The sequence below is a fragment of the Hyperolius riggenbachi genome, chromosome 5 (assembly GCF_040937935.1).
Source record: "Hyperolius riggenbachi isolate aHypRig1 chromosome 5, aHypRig1.pri, whole genome shotgun sequence".
NCBI lineage: Eukaryota > Metazoa > Chordata > Amphibia > Anura > Hyperoliidae > Hyperolius > Hyperolius riggenbachi.
Genome location: NC_090650.1, coordinates 134,642,264 through 134,661,891, shown reverse-complemented (window position 1 = coordinate 134,661,891; position 19,628 = coordinate 134,642,264). Strand labels below are relative to the sequence as shown.

Here is a 19,628-nt window from a genome sequence, read left to right as displayed (position 1 = left end):
AGCATGACTAATTTCAGAATTTCCTTTCGCTCACTTTTGGGTTACTTTGGCTTTACACAAAATGTTTTAGAGCTGGATTTATACTTCAAAGCAGTCCTTGAATGAAAAGTTCTACACAGTATTTTTTGCATCTCCAAACACATTGTCAAGCTCAAGATGGAGAGAATATTTTTATACTGACACATGTCTATTGGGAAGCGAGAGCAGATCATGTGTTTTGTTAATATATCAGGACTGAGTACACCCAAGCAACCTTCTGGAGCCAAAATCTGCCCAACATTGTTTCATGGCCACCAAAAGTCATACCAAAAAGCAATTTCTGTGTACTGTGGTTAAAAACAGGCTGACACTGTTCATGGTGATATATTAACTGTAATTTAGATCACCATGGTGACACATTAAGGACATAAAATCAGAATTACTTTAAGACCAGTGACACAGCTGCCAAATTGACATTAATTTGGTGTGGTTTGAAACATGCTGCATATGGAAGTAATCTAAAAAAGCTGTGATATGATTGCAGAGACAAACTTACAGGAAAGGCACAGGGACATCCTGAGAAACTCCTGCTCCTCCGAATACCTGAATCGCTCGATCTGCCACTTGACAAGCCATTCTGGGAGCAACCACCTTAATCATTGCAATCTACAAAAGAAATGCTATAATTACTACACGCATATAATGACTTATATGGTGCTTCTCAATGATAGTTCAACTTGCATCAGCTATAGTAAATGCTGTAACACTGTAACATGCTGTAACATTTAAAGCCTTCAACCTTGGTACTAATTTAAAACAAGTAAAACGGAAACTTGAGTGCGATGTTAATGTAAATGTAGTGATGTAAACAAGCTGTTGGATGCATGTAGTTGGTGGTGGAAATTGAAGACAGATGCATTATGGACTTGAGGAATAAAACAATATTTATACTGTGTACCTCCTTCCGAGCCCGGGCACTGCCAACTGTGTCTATGGCTTTCGCTGCTTTCAGAGTCAGCAATCTAGCCTGTTCAATAGCAATGCGGCTTTCAGCAATCCAGTGTGCAACCACTTCCTGTGTAAAGGAAAATACACATGATTACATGCGTGTGCGTTTATCCTGTAATGACAGAGCAGGAAAAAAATGACTTCTAACAGGAAATTATATATCCCCAAGTCTTCTGTTTAGCTACATTCATCATGCAGTGACATCTGCTTATCTTACTGTCTCCAGAAAACTGCATTATACTCTATAACCACCAGTTAAACCAAGAAGGTTAGATTGAAGATGTTACCATTTACTCATTAGATCCCATTTATAAATAAATAGATTCATATTTTAAAAAAAACCCTGTTTACTAAACAGAGTTGGTATAAAAATTAGTAGGAACAAAAAACCTCTTTAGAAATTCCTCAGCCAACTGTGTGAATAAAGCTCTAAAGAAAATTGTGTAACCCATCCTCTTATCAAATGTTTTCCCGTTAATCACGCCACAAAAATCCAGTAATGTTTCTTTCACTTTCTAAGCTTACATTTGCAAAACAGGGCTGTGCCAAGGGAGTTACCAGGAAGGCAATCAGTACCAGTAATGTAGTACAGTGTGCTTGAGATCTAAAAACAGCACACACAGTTATAAAGGAACATCATGGAAGGAAGAAAGATGCAAGATGCATTACAGTTCTCTAAAATATTGTTTGCAAGATGCCCCAAAACTGTGTGCTCCCCTTTTAGGCATCAGTGAAGATCTGGCAACTGTTTCAAGCAGTATTTCCACATAGTCTATTATGACCATATTTATACCATTAACTCATCAAAAGAAATGCATCAGGGTGAATCTCAGAAAGCACATAGCGTACGACCTCGGTCTCTGCAGGGCTCAAAACCAAAAAGAGAATGATATATACTATTTAGATGCCCTTGGATGCTTGAAATGGACCAAGGGGCCCCAAATATCACCATTTGTGTGATAGCTATGGTTTGATGGTTTGATATTTCAGAGGTAGCATGGTGGTGTAGCGGCTAGCACTTTCCTCTAAAAGTCTAAAGGCTCATTCTCACTAAGTGAGTTGCAGTGCGTTTTGACGCACAGCACATAGTGTGCATTTTTCATAGAAAATGAAAGTCCATAGATTTTTATTGTATTACTCACACTACAACAGTGAGTTGCCATGCAGCGCATTTTAACCAGTTGGGAGTTAATCTCATGGAAATGCATGGAAATGCACAATAATAATAATCCAAACATTTACATAGTTACATAGTTATTTTGGTTGAAAAAAGACATACTTCCATCGAGTTCAACCAGAGAACAAAGTACAACACCAGCCTGCTCCCTGAAATATCCCTGTCGATCCAGAGGAAGGCGAAAAAACCCCCACAAGGCATGGTCCAATTAGCCCCAAAAGAGAAAAAAATTCCTTCCCGACTCCAGATGGCAATCAGATAAAATCCCTGGATCAACATCATTAGGCATTACCTAGTAATTGTAGCCATGGATGTCTTTCAACGCAAGGAAAGCATCTAAGCCCCCTTTAAATGCAGGTATAGAGTTTGCCATAACGACTTCCTGTGGCAATGCATTCCACATCTTAATCACTCTAAAGGTGGCCACACACCATACAATTTTTTAAATATCTGTTCAATTTAAGAATTGCAATAAATTTTTCTGACTGATTGTAACATTTCAAAAATCTGACCAATGTACCACACACCTATGTTCAATTTTTTCCTCAATTATGATGATAATGATTGGAAACTCAGAGAAAATTGCTAGGGTGTGTATACTAATAAATTAGCAATCCAACACACACCATACAATCTTTAGTAGAAATTGAAGAGAAATATCTGGCATTCTGGATCGATTTAAATCGAAAAAACGGGAAATCTGATCGGATTTTTCAGTCAAATGAAAAAAAAGCTTTCACTTTTTTCGAGAGATACGATCGTTTTTATCGAATTACTGTAAAATCGGATCATTTTATTGTATCGTGTGTGGCCACCTTTACTTTAAAGAGACACTGAAGCGAAAAAAAAATGATGATATTATGATTTGTATGTGTAGTACAGCTAAGAAAAAAAACATTAAGATCAGATACATCAGTCTAACTGTTTCCAGTGCAGGAAGAGTTGAGAAACTCCAGTTGTTATCTCTATGCAAAAAAGCTAATAAGCTCTCCGACCAACTTAGTCATGGAGAGGGCTGTTATCTGACTTTTATTATCTCAACTGTAATTGAACTGTTTACTTTTCCTCTGCTAGAGGAGAGTTCATTACTTCACAGACTGCTCTGTAAGGGCCCGTTCAGATCACAAATGCGGATGGCCATGCGTGCGGAACGCGTGCGGACCGCAACGCGTACGAACGCTTGGCCATCCGCGTTTGTGTGCGTTGCGTGGCTGATCCCATCACTGAAAAGTGAATGGGACAGCCACGCGTTTTAGCAAAATCTGCGTGCAGCATGCGTTCCCGGACCGCACAGGTCCGGAACGCATGCAGTGTGAACATCAGACATTGCACTCTATGCTATGTCTGATGTCGTGCGTATCGGCCACCTGCACACGTTTCCAAAACGCGGCTGGAAACGCGTGCAGTGTGAACGGGCCTAAAGACTCATTTTGAATGCTGAGTGTTGTGTAATCTGGACATATTATAGAGTGATGCTATGTTAGAAAAAACACTATATACCTGAAAATAAAAATATGAGAATATTTTCTTTGCTGCTAATCTTCTAGTAATTATTCATAGTACACAACCAATTCATTATATCATATATTTTTTTTTCGCTTCAGTGTCTCTTTAAGGCTGCATTTCCACTTGTGCGGTGCAAATCGCCGCGGCAAAAATTCGCATGCGGGTCTATGCAAAAATTTGCATGCTGGATGACGATGTATGCGAATTTAACCATGGCAGTGCTGGTGTGCTTTTCCATTGTTTCTATGCGAATTTTCATGCGAATTCGCATGAAAATTAGCATACCCAAAACTCATGCGAATTTCCTATTAAATACATTGTATGCGATTCGCATAGCGGTATGCGATATGCTAATTCTGATGGCTCTGCCATGCGAATTTTTTCTGCACAGAAAAACGCAAAGGAATCCTGACAAGTGGAAACAGTCCCATTCACTTGTATTGCTATGCGAATTTGCATGCGAAAAACGCATGCGAATTCGCGATAGTGGAAATGGGCCCTAAGTCTAACTGCTATTGGAGGGAAGGGAGGCGTGCGGGGACCGGCGCTATGGAGAAGGTAGGGGAGCAGCGAGAGTGACACATCAAGAGGTAAACAGCCGGCTGCGACATGCTGTGTGTCGCTAGCTCGGCATGTGATTTATGGGGGGCAAGCAGAGTGCAGGGGGGCCTGTGGGGGGAAATGTAAAGCAACAAAGGCTGGTAAGGATATGCAGGCCCGGGCCTCTGTGTGCTGATAGCGTTCTTAGAACCCACCTCGGGTTCTCTTTAAAAACATACCAGCAAGGTAATGCACACACAGAGAATTCATGACCAGGTTACATTACTGAGTGTTCTCTATGTATCTGCTGCTCATTTCTAGCTTCCCATGCATATTAGCTCCTCCTGTTCCCTGTAATATGCAGATTGGCCTCATTCCCCCTTATTAAAACATGTTATGTCCCAGTAACTGACCCCTGTACTCAAACATGGTCACATTGAGTCAGAGGCCTCATATACATTTCAAAACCTTTAGGTCAGTTTTTCAGTGGATTTGTGCAATGCTGTGTGAGCACCACATATATGAGGCTTCATATAAACCTGCACCATGGTGGAGGAACAGGGTCACATGCATATGCCTTCCCCCAGCTAATGTCCCACTCCCTGCTAGAAAGGAAGTACGTCACTTGGATTCCCATTGGTCCGCACTCTCGTCGTACACACAGCCTGTGTTGCCCATTGACTTGCATCACTTCAATTACTACATCACGTGGAACGCATTGCGGATTTTATGTCTGCATCGTGGCGATTTGGATACTTCCGTCACGCCCTGTCACATTGTGTGAACTGTGCAAGTCTCCATAAACTTGCATGGCCCTTGCAGCGGGGAAGCTGGGGGAAAGAGTACTGCAGTGTGACGCAGTGTGCCAGTGTGAAAGGGACCTTAGTCTTTGAGTTTTGCACTTTAAAGAGAATCTGTATTGTTAAAATCGCACAAAAGTAAACATACCAGTGCGTTAGGGGACATCTCCTATTACCCTCTGTCACAATTTCGCCGCTCCTCGCCGCATTAAAAGTGGTTAAAAACAGTTTTAAAAAGTTTGTTTATAAACAAACAAAATGGCCACCAAAACAGGAAGTAGGTTGATGTACAGTATGTCCACACATAGAAAATACATTCATACACAAGCAGGCTGTATACACCCTTCCTTTTGAATCTCAAGAGATCATTTGTGTGTTTCTTTCCCCCTGCAGCTATCTTCCACTGAAGTGTCAGGCTGTTTCTTCCTGCAGAGTGCAGACAGCTCTGCCTGTATGTAATTCCTCAGTATGTGAAAGCCCAGCCAGCTCAGAGGAGGATTTATCCAGCTTGTAAAAGATAATAGAGCAGAGAGAAGCTGCTCTAATGTAAATAACACACAGGCAGTGTGCATAGAGGGGCCTGGAAGGGGGAGATGCATCACAGAACCACAACACTGAAGAACTTGGCAGCCTTCCAGACACAGGCTGACAAGTCTGACAAGAGAGAGATAAGTTGATTTATTACCGAGACTGTGATAGTAGAACGTGCTGCAGTAAGCCAGAACACATTAGAAAAGCTTTTGGAACTTGTAGGATGATAAAAAACAGGATGCAATTTTTGTTACGGAGTCTCTTTAACTTCTTGCCGACCGGCTAACTCCGGTGGGCGTGGCCGTGGCGGCAGCCCCAGGGCGATTGGCGTCAAGTCCTGGGGCTCTGTTTTGCAGGAGATTGCGCGCGCATCTCCTGCTCGGGGAGGAGCTCCGCCCCGCCTTCAGTCTCCGACTGGCAATCGCCGTCTAATTACATGCACAGCGCTGCGATTAGCAGCAGCACTGTACTAGGGGACAAGAGAGCGATCGGTTCTCATAGGCAGAAGCCTATGACAGCCGATCGCCGTGATTGGCCGGCTGGGGGGAGGGAGGGATTTGAAAAAAAAAAAAAATCATAATAAATAGGAAAAAATAATGACAAAAAAAATATAAACATCTATTTAAAAAAAAAATAAACAACTTGGGGGCGATCAGACCCCACCAAAAGAGAGGTCTGTTGGTGGGGGAAAAAGGGGGAATCATTCATGTGCTGTATTTGTGCGGCCCTGCAGCTTGGCCTTAAAGCTGCAGTGGCCATTTTAGTAAAAATGTGCCTGGTCTTTAGGGGGGTTTACCACTGTGGTCCTCAAGTGGTTAAAGATGGCGGCTGCAGGTTACCAGGAGTGAAAGGGTGAATATCTGCTGCAACCAGCATCTCACAGTGTTGACTGTGTACTGTGTGGCATCAGCACTCTCTCACAGTCTATTTTCAATTCAGGTGCACTTTTATTACTTGAATTTTAATTTTAAAAGAGTGATTGAATGATGACTAATTCTGTGTTCACTGGCTGCAGTAAAATAAAGAAAATAAAGAAAAGAAAGAAAATGACTTGTTTGTGAAATGTAATAAACAGCATTCATTATAAGTAATTTTGCCTATTTTTGTTTATTCTATAAAGGACAGTTTATGGAACTTCCAGTAAAAGAAAACCAGTAAGTGACTGATTCAGCGCACTGTTAATTTCAAAACACTTGAACATCACTAACACATACTTACATGCTGATACAGCTTTTTTCCAAAGGTTTGCCTCTGGGCAGCCCTGGCACACATCAGCTGAAGAGCACTTTCTGCACCTCCAATGCACCTCATGCAGTGATGCATACGCCCAGGACCAAGACGTCCCTGAGCTATTTCAAAACCTCTGCCCTCACCTGAGAGAAGAATATAGAAACATATTACGACACACTTTCAACTCTGTCTTTATCTTCTACACCTTCTTGTCATATTTAAGCTATTGTTGGGGAACCTTTTTAGTATCCTTATACACACCAACATTTTTAACACCTGGACATTGAAAACATCAGCAGCTATTACCGCCTGATCCCGAGCCGAGAGCCGCAACAGCACCTGCGCTGGAGCTGGGGGAAAGTACATATTTACATGTCCGGCGTTCGGAGGGGCCTAGTGAGACCACCGTGGGACGGAGGAGGACGGGGGAAGCCTAGATAGGATCCAGAGGCTTCCCGAGGTAAGTACCCCCCAGGGGAACTTTTTTCTGTTACAGGTTTTCTTTAAGCCTGTTGCAACGCAGTTATGATGCAAGCGGCTCCCATGCACGGGACATGATCGTGCGTCACCATTGGCATAGAACTAAAGAATTCTAAGAGCAGAGTTCCATACATCGGTCATGAGCAATTTTCATTGTCTGCTGACCCCCTGATCACCGCGAGACAATCACAGTGATCACAAAGTAGTGAATTAAAATAAAGGCTTTGGTTCTAAAAGGGGTCACAGCCTGCGGTCACAAAGTAGTTAAGATTAGTAAAGTACTGTATATTTCATGACAGATAAATGTTCCTACTATTTCAAGAATACAAGTAAATTATAAACCTTTTACTGTCATATTTGCTTTTTCCAGCTTGAAGTCATTAAAATATCACCACATTCAAACCTCACCCTGGTTTCCACTCTATAAAGAGGACATTCCCAGTAGTATTTATGTGACATCAGCTCTCTGCCCACATAGAAAATACCCACAGTCTGGATTACTGGAAGTAGGGAGAGTAAATTAAAAGTATACATGTCCATTTCAGCAGTGGCGTAGCTAAGGAGCTGTGGGCCCTGATGCAAGTCTTACAATGGGGCCCCTCAAGCACTCTATACATAACAATTGATACGGCGCACCAAAACCTGCCAATGGTAACTACAGTGTCAGAGGTGCAAGAAGGGGATGGGGAACAGCTTGTTAATGATTACAACTATTCAAAGCTATCTATAGAAGTGATTATTATGAGCACAGGACCAATAGAGAGCTAATACTGTAAATGAGGGAGGGCCCTTCGGGGCCCCTCTGGCCCAAGGGCCCCGATGCGGTCGCTACCGCTGCACCCCCTATTGCTACGCCCCTGCATTTCAGCAAATGCAGGATCCTGATTACATACACTAAGACCTCCCGAAGGCTGGAGTGATGGTTTTGTACATGACAGGTCTCACTTACCTAGAATTAGATTGGAAGCAGGAACTCTAACATTATTGAAGTGTACTTCAAAATGTCCTCCATGATGAGTATCTGAAAGTACAATGGATTTTTATATCTGTTAAAAGCAACACAACTATTAAAACTCTTGCTATCTAAACAAATCATTATATTATGTATTTATAACACTGACATCTGCAATGTTTTACAGGCAGTGCCCAGTTTAGGAACGGTCGACATACAAATGACCTGCTGTTATGAACAGCAAGCCTGGCGCTATGACACCATTTCCACAACAAAGGTGGCAGGGAGATAGACCACACAGACCTTTCCAGAGTGGTGTGGGACATCGTCAGAGGTGAGTGGGTCCTGGTGGCACAGGGGGGGGGGGGGGTTAGTGACTGAAGGATGGGGCATAAGGGGACATGAAGAGGCATAAAAAAAGGCAGGGGTGGGCACAGCGGGAGGCAAAGAGAGGAGACAGAAAGTCAGGAGAGAGCACAGAGTGACAGGAGAGGAGGAAGCAGAGAGGAGGCACAGGGTGACAGGAGGATGCACAAAGGAAGCATATAAGGAAAGGAGGAGGCACAGAGAGGGCATAGAAAAACATTGAAGAATGCTATTAGGACACAGAGGCTGGGTCTGCATACTATCACCAGCCTCTTGTGTCTGTACTGTGTCCCCCAAGACCCCCCTGTGCTCTGCTGTCCCCCATAAAATAAAAACGCCATGCTAGCGACATGCAGATTGTCGCTAGCTGGCTGTTTACCTTAATGCTGCCAGTCACTGCCGCTCCCCCGCCTGCTCTATAGCGCCGCTCCTTGCCTGCGTCCCTTACCTCCCCGCCTCCATAAGCTGATTGGAGGGAAGGGACGCAGGCGGGGAGCGGCGCTATAGAGGAGGTGGAGGAGCAGCGGTGACTGGCAGCATTAAGGTAAAAAATAGCCAGCTAGCGACAAGCTGAGTGTCACAAGCATAAAGTTTTTTAAGGTGGCCACAAACAATTCAATGTCAAGCGAAAAATTGTTTGAGCGATCAGAAATTCTGATTGAATTGACTGTAAATAATCTCCATTGTTGGGCACAAAAGATTATAAAAACAGTCGTCCGATTGGATTTTCAACGAACCAAAATTTGAATTTTCTTGTTGGTTGTGATAGATAGCAGGGGCATAGCAATAGCCATAGCAGCCAAACACCTACTATGGGGCCTTGGAGCAGAGGGGGCCCAGGTGGTACATGATGTATTCACTATTCTTGTGTTCCTCCACCATCTGGCTTTGTCTCAGTGCCCATTGACTACATGCAGTGTGCATTGCATGAGAATGTAAATTGCTCAATTAACTTATCCATAGGGCAGGGGCAGGTGACATTGCTCAAGAGTGTCTACATCTGATGGTCCCATGAAAGTTTTGCTATGGGGCCCTATAATCTCTAGCTACGCCACTGATAGACAGGATGCAAAGATTGTTTCGTTGATGGTGCAGTTAATTTCACTTCCGTTTCAAACTATATATAAATAAAAGTAATCACTAACCCCAATTATGGTTTCTATAAGTCTTGACAGTATTGGGCAATATTTTACAATTTTCTTTTGCTGAGAGTTATGGACTCATGTTTTAGCTCTTATAATTAGAATGTGTGTTTTCTGTAGGGTTTCCCTGGCTATGTTAGATAGTGCTGTCCTTGCTTTCTTTCTCTCTTTAAAGAGACACTGAAGCGAGAATAATTCTCGCTTCAGAGCTCATAGTGCTAAAATGCCGCTATCCCGCGGCTAAACGGGGGTCCCTTCACCCCCAACCCCCCCCCGCAAAATCAACGACCAAATTGGTCGTAGATTTTGCTGCTCCTAGAGGCAGGGCTAATGGCTGCAGCCCTGTCTCTCAGCGCGTCTATCAGCTGCGCATCGCCGCCTCTCCCCCGCCCCTCTCAGTGAAGGAAGACTGAGAGGGGCGGGGGAGAGGCGGAGATACGCGCTGACAGACGCGTGTGGGGCAGGGCTGCGGCGGTTAGCCCTGCCTCAATCAGGAAGAGATCCCCGGCTGCACGGAGGGGATTTCGGGGGGTAAGGGACCCCCGTTTAGCGGCGCGATAGCGGCGGTTTAGCAGGGGCACACATGCTCCTGCTAAATATGAGCTCTGAAGCGAGATTTATTCTCGGTTCAGAGTCTCTTTAAGTTCCTCCAGCAAAAGCCTTAAAGCCAATCTGTGACAAAAAAAAAAATCATATACTTACCTATAGTAGAGAGGGAAGACTCTGGTTCCAGTGCTGTCCCCTGTTCAAATCTGCCGTCTCTAGGAGCCCTCGGAAGCACTCATGTCCCCAAGTGCTTCTGAAGACTGGCGGGCAGTCCCAGTGGAATAGATCTGTAAGATCCCCGACAACTTCTACGCAAAGTACCACTATCATTTGAACTATCATTCACGCTTGTTGCGTGGCATCGCACATTCCTGCGGTAGAAGATGGATTGGGGAAAGCTTGTTCCTTGGGTCGCATCACCATAGGTTTCCCGATCCATTTTCTTGCGGGTATTCAGTTTACCTCTCAATCAATAGTCCCAGTTGTGTTTTATTTTTAACATATTAAGCCTTTCTTCGTGTTTTATTTTCAAAAAAGCGGTATAAGGTACTCTTATTTTTTCATACTCTGCCTTCGCTTTTTTCCTTGAGGTATCAAGCTATAACTTTTCAGCTAATCACTACTTTAGCAGTATTGCAGAAAAGATTATATCTGGTTCTGTGATTTCTATTTTTCCTGTTTGTAGCCATGATAAAAAAATTAGTGAGCTTGGTACAAAGTTTTCACCCCCCCATGCAAAAATCATGCCATGACCTCCCTGGATACAGGAATTACATAGCCATGTGAAGCAATATTAAAAAATGAAGTAGTCAAATGCTTCCAGATAAAACGATTACATATTCACATTCACTTTTCCTTCCACATCCAAAAAACATACAGATAAGTTAATTGGCGTCCCCCTAAATTGGCCATACATACACTACACAATATAGACATAAAACATTGGTAAAAGTTATTTGCACTGGACTTCTCCTCTTCCCCTTCAAGGACTCCATCAGGTCTTCTGCTATTTCTCAGTAACAGCTCTGCCTTTTCCCCTTCAGACAAGTGTTGTTGGAATTTCTTCAAAACTGTTATAAACTATGAACCCACATACTTTAACTTAAGTCCAATTGCAGGCAGCACCAGAATTAGAAGGAAAAGCTACCACCGGTATCTAAGGTCCCATCTCAGTCATTTTCATCAAGTTATTCCGAGCCACGTTATTACATGCATGTTTGTTAGGTCTCACGTTCTCTTGCGTACACTGTGGTTTCAGATCTTCCATGCTTCTGTTACTGCTTATTGTGGTTCGGAATGTTACTTACTTTCAGGTTAATTGTTATACTGCACTAAAGGTACAGCTATAATGGCTGAGAAGAAACAATTTGCTATGACACATATCTCCAGTCCCATTGTCAGCCATCTTTAAGTGAACCAGAGACGAAGCACCCTCATGTATATCAGTGGGAACATTAGAGAAAACACCTACCCTGCTCTCTGTTTCATTCTTCACTGCTCAGCCTGCTTCTTATCAGCCCTGATAAAATCTATGACTGAGCATTCAGTCTGGCTTTGCTCAGGAATCATTATAGCTGAGCCATTATAGCAGAGCCACAAGGGGGCAGGTTTCGACTTGAAAAGACATCAGAGAAGACAGACTCAGCTATAATGATTCCTGAGCAAAGCCAGACTGAATGCTCAGTCGGGGATTTTATCAGTGCTTATTAAGAATCAATCTGATTCTTAAAAAATGAAACAGAGAGCAGGGTAGGTGTTTTCTCTAATGTTCCCACTGATACCTGTATATATGGTAAAATACATGAGGGTGCTTCGTCTCTGGTTCATTTTAGTCTCTGAACCATACCGGCTGTGCACCATCATTCAAAAGTAGCAGAAACCAAGACTAGTGTGTAATATATCCTGCCATGTCTGCTGGAATCACCCAAACAGGGTCATATATCCATAGTTCTGCTAATAGCTTAATTCTGATAGGCTCCTTACTCCACAAGTACCTGCAGCCTTTCTGGGACTCCCTACAATTCATCCATTAACATTCTTAGAAAAGGCTAGATATCTTCATTCCAGAAATAAAAAAAACATGTTAAAAATTAACCTGTAGTAAGAGGGATATGGAGGATGCCATTTTTATTTCATTTTAAACTATGCCAGTTGCCTGGTTGTTCTGCCGGTCATTCTTGTTTCGGTACAGTCTGATCACACTGAAACAAGAATACAGCTAATATATAATATTTAAACTTTGGCCACAATCCAGGGCATATCAAATGTATTTATTAGACTCAGTAAATCTTTAACAGTGCAAATGGTGCATAAAAACAATTTAAACAAGAGTGCTGGGAGCACTCCACACTAAGCTTTCTGTCGCTACAGCTTAAACAGCTATGGGGATTGATGTGAGTGGTGCACCACCGGTAATGTGCCCATCCATATGGCAGTGACAATGTGAAGTCCTGCAATGTGCAAAGCAGCAAGATATCCAGCCAACAAAAACCTGCAGGGCTGGTTCAAGCTCTGATGGGGTCCTGGGGCAAAGGTAACCCTGTGGCCCCTGCACTGGATTAAAGTAACCCTAGTGTAGTGGTCGTAGTGGGGATGGTGGCCTAGGATGGTGCCCAGTCTAGTGATGGCCCAGTTTGGTGGTGGGGTGGGGAGGGGTGGTGCACCAGTGTGGAGGTGGTGAAGGGATGGGGGATTGGTGGTTGACCATTGTGGTGGTGGTGGAGGGAGTGCCCCTGTGTGGTGGTGGTGGTGAGAGAGGGGTGGTGGACCATGTTTGGAATTTAGTGCACCCGCCACCGTAATACCCTAGCAGCCAGCTAGTGGTCCGGTCCCCCCACAGCAATATTCCCACAGTAGTGGGTTGCCCAGTAGGAAAGCGGCACTCTCTCTTCCTTCCCCTCCTCAGCAGCATGTGGAGGTCAGCAGACAGCAGCATCATTTTGCAAGAATGCAGCTGCCTAGTACTCCACATGTCAGCCTGTCAACACCGGGCGATAGTGTGGCACCTCCTTACTCACAAGCACGTACGCACGTGACATCACATGCCTGTGTCATGTCGGTAAAAGTGTTGCTGTGGCCAGCTGTGAAGCACAAGGAAAGGAACCATGGTAACATGTCATGGATCAGGAAGCAGGACCGAGTGGCGGTGCCTCTGAATTAGGTAATGTGTGAATGTTCCCCTGCCTGCTGCTGCCTACCACCAACACACACACTCTGCGGCTGCAGTATCCAGCGACCGCCCAAACTGAATTTTGAGGTGCCATGGGGGAACGTCTTGGGATTTCCCCCTTTGCCTTTACTGTAGCACCGGTCGTGAACGTCTGGACACTGTAGTCCGCACTCAAATTCAGCTGTAAATGGGAAGTCCCGTGTCCAGGATCAAAGCAGCTGCAGATACAGCTAATATGGTCAGATCACCTGACCTACATACAGATTCTGGGTCTGTGGCTTAAAGTATTATAGTCACACATATGTCACACATCCACACAGCTTCCTGAAGCTACCCGCTTAAACAGCTATGGGGATTGACATGAGTGGTGCTCCACCGGTAATGTGTCCATCCATATGGCAGTGACAATGCGAAGTCCTGCAATGTGCAAAGCAGCAAGATATCCAGCCAAACAAACAACAGCCAACAAACAACAGAAACTGTAGTCATCGTGTTCGCACTCAAACTTCGCTGTCAATAGCAAGTCCCATTTCCAGGATCAAGCAGCTGCACATACAGCTAATATGGTCAGACTTTAATCTGCTCACCTGACCTACCTAAGAATTTTGGGTCTGTGGCTTAAAGTATTTAGTCAAAAAATCAGCAGGAGAAAAACATGGCAACCTTCATATCAATTCATAAAATTAGAAGGAAAAAAAAGAAAGTTGTCAAGAAAGATATCCATTCTTATAGATAAACATTATTACCTTCATATCCAAAAACTTTCAAAGCTCTAACCACATGAACGCCTTTGGTATCCATAGGAACAATGATCATGCTATGTTGCTTGTATCTGGGAAATAGAAACAGAAAAGAAAAATTATAAGATGCAGAAAAATTATAACATACTATTGACAGTACTTAAAGTGACACTGAAGTGATAAAAAAAAAAGTATGTAATGATTTGTATGTGGAGTACTGATAATTAATAGAACATTAGTAGCAAAGAAAATCGTATCATATTTGAATTTTTAGATCTTTTTTTTTTTTTTTATAACATTGCATAACTCTCTAATATTTGCAATTACAATCCACACTCTGGGCTTGATTCACTAAAGCCCCCTCTAAACCATACAATTCCACACGTGATCAAATTTGATTGGATCGATTAAATCCAACATGTCCGATCGGGATTCGATTGGTAGTGTGGTCGATTTTGCATAGTTATCAATGCAAAATCGACCACACTACTGATTGAATCCTGATCGAATATGTCGAATTTAATCGATCCCATCAAATTCGATCCAATCAAATTCGATCGATTGTGTGTGGAATTGTATGGTGTAGAGGGGGCTTAAGACAAATAGCATGCCTTATCAAAGCTAGCACGCCTTACAAAAGGTAACATGCCTTATCAGAGTAGCATAGCGAGTGCTACGAACCCGCAGGGACTCAGGTCACGACGAGTGGATCTCTCGTCATTGCCAATTAGCAGGCATAAGTTTGCTATGCTACTCTGATAAGGCGTGTTAACTTTGATAAGGCGTGCTAACTTTGATAAGGCATGCTATTTGTCTTAGTGAATCAAGCCCTCTGTATTTTAAACTATAAAGCTGGCCATACACTGGCCCGATTTGTGCCCGTTTCGACAGCAGATTTGATCACTGGGATCGAATCTGCTGCCAATCGTTCACGCTACACGCCGAATTTCGATCCATTTCGTCCGATCCCGTCGATCGCGCCGTGCGAAAAATAACCGTCGATCGCCCGCGGGTAAAGAGCGCATCGCTAGCGGCGTTCGAGTGCCCGACGACCGACGCAATAGAGCCCGCATACATTACCTGCTCCGCCGGCGCGACTCCAGTCTCCCGGTCACCGCTGCTCTGTCTGCGCTCTGGTCTCCAGGTCCGGCATGCCTCACTTCTTCTAGCCCGGCAGGAAGTTTAAACAGTAGAGCGCCCTCTACTGTTTAAACTTCCTGCCGGGCTAGAAGAAGTGAGGCATGCCGGACCTGGAGACCAGAGCGCAGACAGAGCAGCGGTGACCGGGAGACTGGAGTCGCGCCAGTGGAGCAGGTAATGTATGCGGGCGGGGGCAGCAGCAGCAGCACCACCACAACAGATTGTGAACGGTTTCAGGCTGAAATCGGTTCACAATCTGTTTGCAGTAAAGGTGGCCATACGATCCCTTTCTGATCAGATTCGATCAGAGAGGGATCTATCTGTTGGTCGAATCTGATGGCAAATCGACCAGTGTATGGCCACCTTAACACAAGCAGTGCTAAGACCCATTGAACTTCCCAGGAATAAAAATGTTATCTAAATCTGTCCCTGGCTGTTTCTTTGATGTATAAATGCTCCAGAAAGCAATGGCCAAATTGGTGGTGGAGCTCATATAAGCTCTTTTGCATAGATAACAAGTGAAGTTTCTTCTATCTCTGTACTGGAAACAATATCTGTGCTGCTAATGTTCAATTTCTTAGCTGTACTACACATACAAATCATTATATCAAAAGTTTATTTGCACTTCAGATTTCCTTTAAAAGAAAACCTGTAATGAGAAAATGTTCCCCTGGTGGGGGTATTCACCTCGGGTGGGGGAAGCCTCTGGATCCTATCGAGGCTTCCCCGTCCTCCTGTGTCCCACGGCGGCAGCAAAAAAGCTCCCGGGATGGCGGGGATGTAAATATTTACCTTCCCGACTCCTGCACAGGTGCAGTATCGGCTCTCCGCCCGGAGTTAGGCGGAAATAGCCGATCGCTGTCAGGCCGCTCTACTGCGCAGTAGCAAGTCTCCTGCGCCTGCAAAGTAGAGAGGACCCGACAGAGATTGGCTATTTCCGCTTATCTACGCGCTGAGTGCCTCAACAGCGCCCCCGCTGGAGCCAGGGAAGGTGAATAAGTCAGCGTTTTTATCAGCGCTTGTCAGGCTTGTCGAGGGAGGATTGCCAGAGACTTCGGGGGAGCAAGCGCTGGATTGCCTGCAGCTACAGCGGAGGGGGAAGCCTCATTGAGACCCTGAGGCTTCCCCCTACCAAGGTGAGTACCCCCCAGGGGAACTTTTTTTTGTTACAGGTTCTCTTTAAAGCTGAACTCACCCTGGGCTACCTGCCACTCACCACTGCCAATTTTTGGGTTTTTTTTTTCTTTTGCTAAAAAGTAGGCAGTCTAAGATAAAATCTTACTGGTCGTACAGGCAAGTTCGTTGCATTGCCGCAAGTACTTTGTAGCGAAATGGGGCCCAGAGGAAGCACTATTAACTGGGTTGGGTGGGGGCGTTGTCCAGCCGGCTCTGGGGACCTGGGAGAGGGGTATCTGCCGCAGGGCAGTTTGCCCGATTTTTGGTAGATTTCATGCTGAAATCTATTAAAAATGAATTTGCAGTGTATGGCAAGAATATATTCTGATCAAGAGGAATCTATCTTTTGGGCATGTTGGGTGATCATCTACGAGTGCATTGCCACCTTAACCACTTAATGGCAAGCTGACTTATAAAACCATCTTAATGGCTCCAGGACATTTTTATAAGTCAGACAGTGCTGCTGCCGCTGTGCGCGTTCCCGCACGTGCATTCCTGTGCACGTGAAAATAGTAAAAAAAAAAAAGCACCAAAAAAAAAGTACACCTTTATTTACAAATACTATATTGTCACCATACTTTATACTAGGGACATAATTAAAATATTGAGATAACCAGAACAAATAGGTAGATAAAATGTGTGGGTTTTATGCACAGTAGCAGTGCTTATATTAAAACTATAGGGGATGAAATTGGAGAAATAGTGTATTTTTTCTTTTTTTCCCCTTGTTTTTCCCTTTAAAATGCATAGAAAATAAAGTCATTACTGAAAACAAATATCAACCCCAAAAAATTGGTGGTGAAAAAAAAAGATCTAGATCATTTCATTGTGATTAATAGTTGGCAAATGAAAGGGATGAGCACTGAAAGGTGAAAATCGCTCCTGTCCGTTAGGGTAAAAAACGTCTTTGGGGTGAAGTGGTTAATATTAAAACAGCAAAAACATTCAACACAAAAGAAACAAAGGTGTCTTACAGATGTGCTATCAAAGCAATTACACACAAACAAATACTAACAGGAAAACCTGAAGATTAACCCATTCAGGTTCCGTCGTTTTCACGTGAGAAATGTTCACCTCCCATTCATTAGCCTATAACTTTATCACTACTTATCACAATGAACTGATCTATATCTTGTTTTTTCCGCCACCAATTAGACTTTCTTTGGGGGGTACATTTTGCTAAGAGCCACTTTACTGTAAATGCATTTTAACAGGAAGAATAAGAAAAAAATGGAAAAAAAATCATTATTTCTCAGTTTTCAGCCATTATAGTTTTAAAATAATACATGCCTCCATAATTAAAACTCACGTATTGTATTTGCCCATATGTCCCGGTTATTACACCGTTAAAATTATGTCCCTATCACAATGTATGGCGACAATATTTTATTTGGAAATAAAGGTGCATTTTTTCCGTTTTGCATCTATCACTATTTACAAGTTTAAAATTAAAAAAAATATAGAAATATTTCATCTTTACATTGATATTTAAAAAGTTTAAACCCTTAGGTAAATATTTACATGTTTTTTTTTATTGTAATGTTTTTGTTTTTTTTATAGTAAACATTTTATTTGGGTAGTTTTGGGAGGGTGGGAGGTAAACAATAGGTTTGTAATGTAAATGTGTGTTGATTTTCATTTTTTTTTTATTTTCAGTTGTAGTATTACTTTTTGGCCACAAGATGGCGGCCATGCGTTTGTTTACATGACATCACTCTAAGCGTAACACACGCTTAGAGTGACGCATCGGGGAGGGAACAGCCAGAAAAGGCACAGCTTCCGAGAGAAGCTGTCGCTTTTTCAGCGGGGGAGAGGAATCAGTGATCGGGCACCGTAGCCCGATTCACTGATTGCCTGGCTAACGAACCGCGGGCCGGGAGCGCGCGTGCACACGCGCGATCAGCTGCGGGAGCGCGCGGTAGCGCGCATGGTTCCTGGACGTAGTTTCTACGTCCAGGAACCAAAATAGGTTAATAACACAGTGGCCGGACAATAAAAGGTAAAAGGCAGTGGTTAACCAAGAAAAGCAATTGAGACAATCTAAATCCACATAACTGTTGTCAGAGGTCAGCAATGGATACATAAATTTAGTTTCATTTCTGTGTATGCATTTTGTAGATTGATAAATTGAGGCTAGATTCACAGTGGGACGTTGCGTTTTCATGCCACGTTAAAGTCGCACCGCAAGCTTACGACGCAACGCGCCCAAAAATTGGCAACGCAGCGTTACCGTCGCATACAGCAGATACAGTAAAAAATACAGGCAATGAAAAGTATGCTTCCAAGTCATTACTGAGCATGTGCAAACAGTCCAACGCAGCTAAAAACGTGTATAACGCACTGCATGCAGTACTTTTACTTAACGTGCAGCGTTAGACACCAACGCAACGTGTGCACTGTGAACAGGGCATTGATTTTTCATTGCAGTGAGTTATTCTGCGTTAAATGCTGTTTTAACGCGCGACTTTAACGTCCCACTGTGAACTTAGCCTGAAAAATAAAAACTATTAACTGCGTTATTTTTTAAAGCATCTTGACATTTCAGCAATTTTCATAAGCTTCTGTAGAGAACTGTGTATATGAATGTGTCTTCTGAAAGCAGACACATTTACTGTATTTGCTGTACAATAACAGGATGTACATACCTTGAAGAGGCAGAATTTGTTGTTTTACCCATTACAATTGCCACTTTACAAGTAGAGTTTCCAGCACCTGCAAAAAATATGTAATAGTTAAAAGTGTAACTGGGTTAATAAATTACTCAGATTTCTGCTACAGCAAGCCAGTTAGTGTAATAAAAAAAAAAAAAAAAAAAAAAAACACTAAATAAAAAGAAGACAAATAGTTGGCAACTTGATATTATGAAGATAATTTCTGAATTCCTGTTCACGTTAGGCTATGGAAGCACAAGGTGCCAATAGATAACTTTGTTGCCTTGACCGTTTCTTACCTCTTCCTGCTTGCTAAAACCGAGTAAGAGCTCAGCTACTGGCAGCTGAGGGGCAGTCACTGCTGTATGTATAGCAGGAGAGGGGATAAACAGAGTTCCAAACCCTAGGTGTGACTCTATTCAGTGTAGCTTTTCAATATTTATAGGATCTCTGGGCAAACAGGAAAGAAGAAAAACAACAATGCCGAATGTGTAC

At 43.2% G+C, this 19,628-nt stretch overlaps 2 protein-coding genes across 14 annotated transcripts in view; one reads left to right on the top strand and one right to left on the bottom strand.

Moving 5' to 3' along the window:
• ACAD11 (acyl-CoA dehydrogenase family member 11) overlaps window positions 1-19,628 on the bottom strand; it is a 119,092-nt gene that overhangs the window by 6,867 nt on the left and 92,597 nt on the right. The window contains exons 14-19 of the mRNA XM_068236279.1: window positions 19,128-19,194; window positions 14,173-14,258; window positions 8,201-8,272; window positions 6,760-6,914; window positions 938-1,054; window positions 536-645 (exon numbers count right to left, since the gene is read on the bottom strand). Coding sequence (XP_068092380.1) covers window positions 536-645; window positions 938-1,054; window positions 6,760-6,914; window positions 8,201-8,272; window positions 14,173-14,258; window positions 19,128-19,194 — 607 coding nt within the window. The remainder of the gene's footprint in view (window positions 1-535; window positions 646-937; window positions 1,055-6,759; window positions 6,915-8,200; window positions 8,273-14,172; window positions 14,259-19,127; window positions 19,195-19,628) is intronic.
• ACKR4 (atypical chemokine receptor 4) overlaps window positions 1-19,628 on the top strand; it is a 103,199-nt gene that overhangs the window by 57,276 nt on the left and 26,295 nt on the right. For 7 of the 13 annotated variants that reach the window (XM_068236291.1, XM_068236286.1, XM_068236287.1 and 4 more), the window contains 2 exons: window positions 6,662-6,695; window positions 8,391-8,537. The exons of 3 other annotated variants lie outside the window; for them this stretch is intronic. The gene's annotated coding sequence lies outside the window, so the exon portion shown is untranslated. The remainder of the gene's footprint in view (window positions 1-6,661; window positions 6,696-8,390; window positions 8,538-19,628) is intronic. 3 more of the 13 variants (XM_068236293.1, XM_068236292.1, XM_068236288.1) reach the window with 1 other exon arrangement.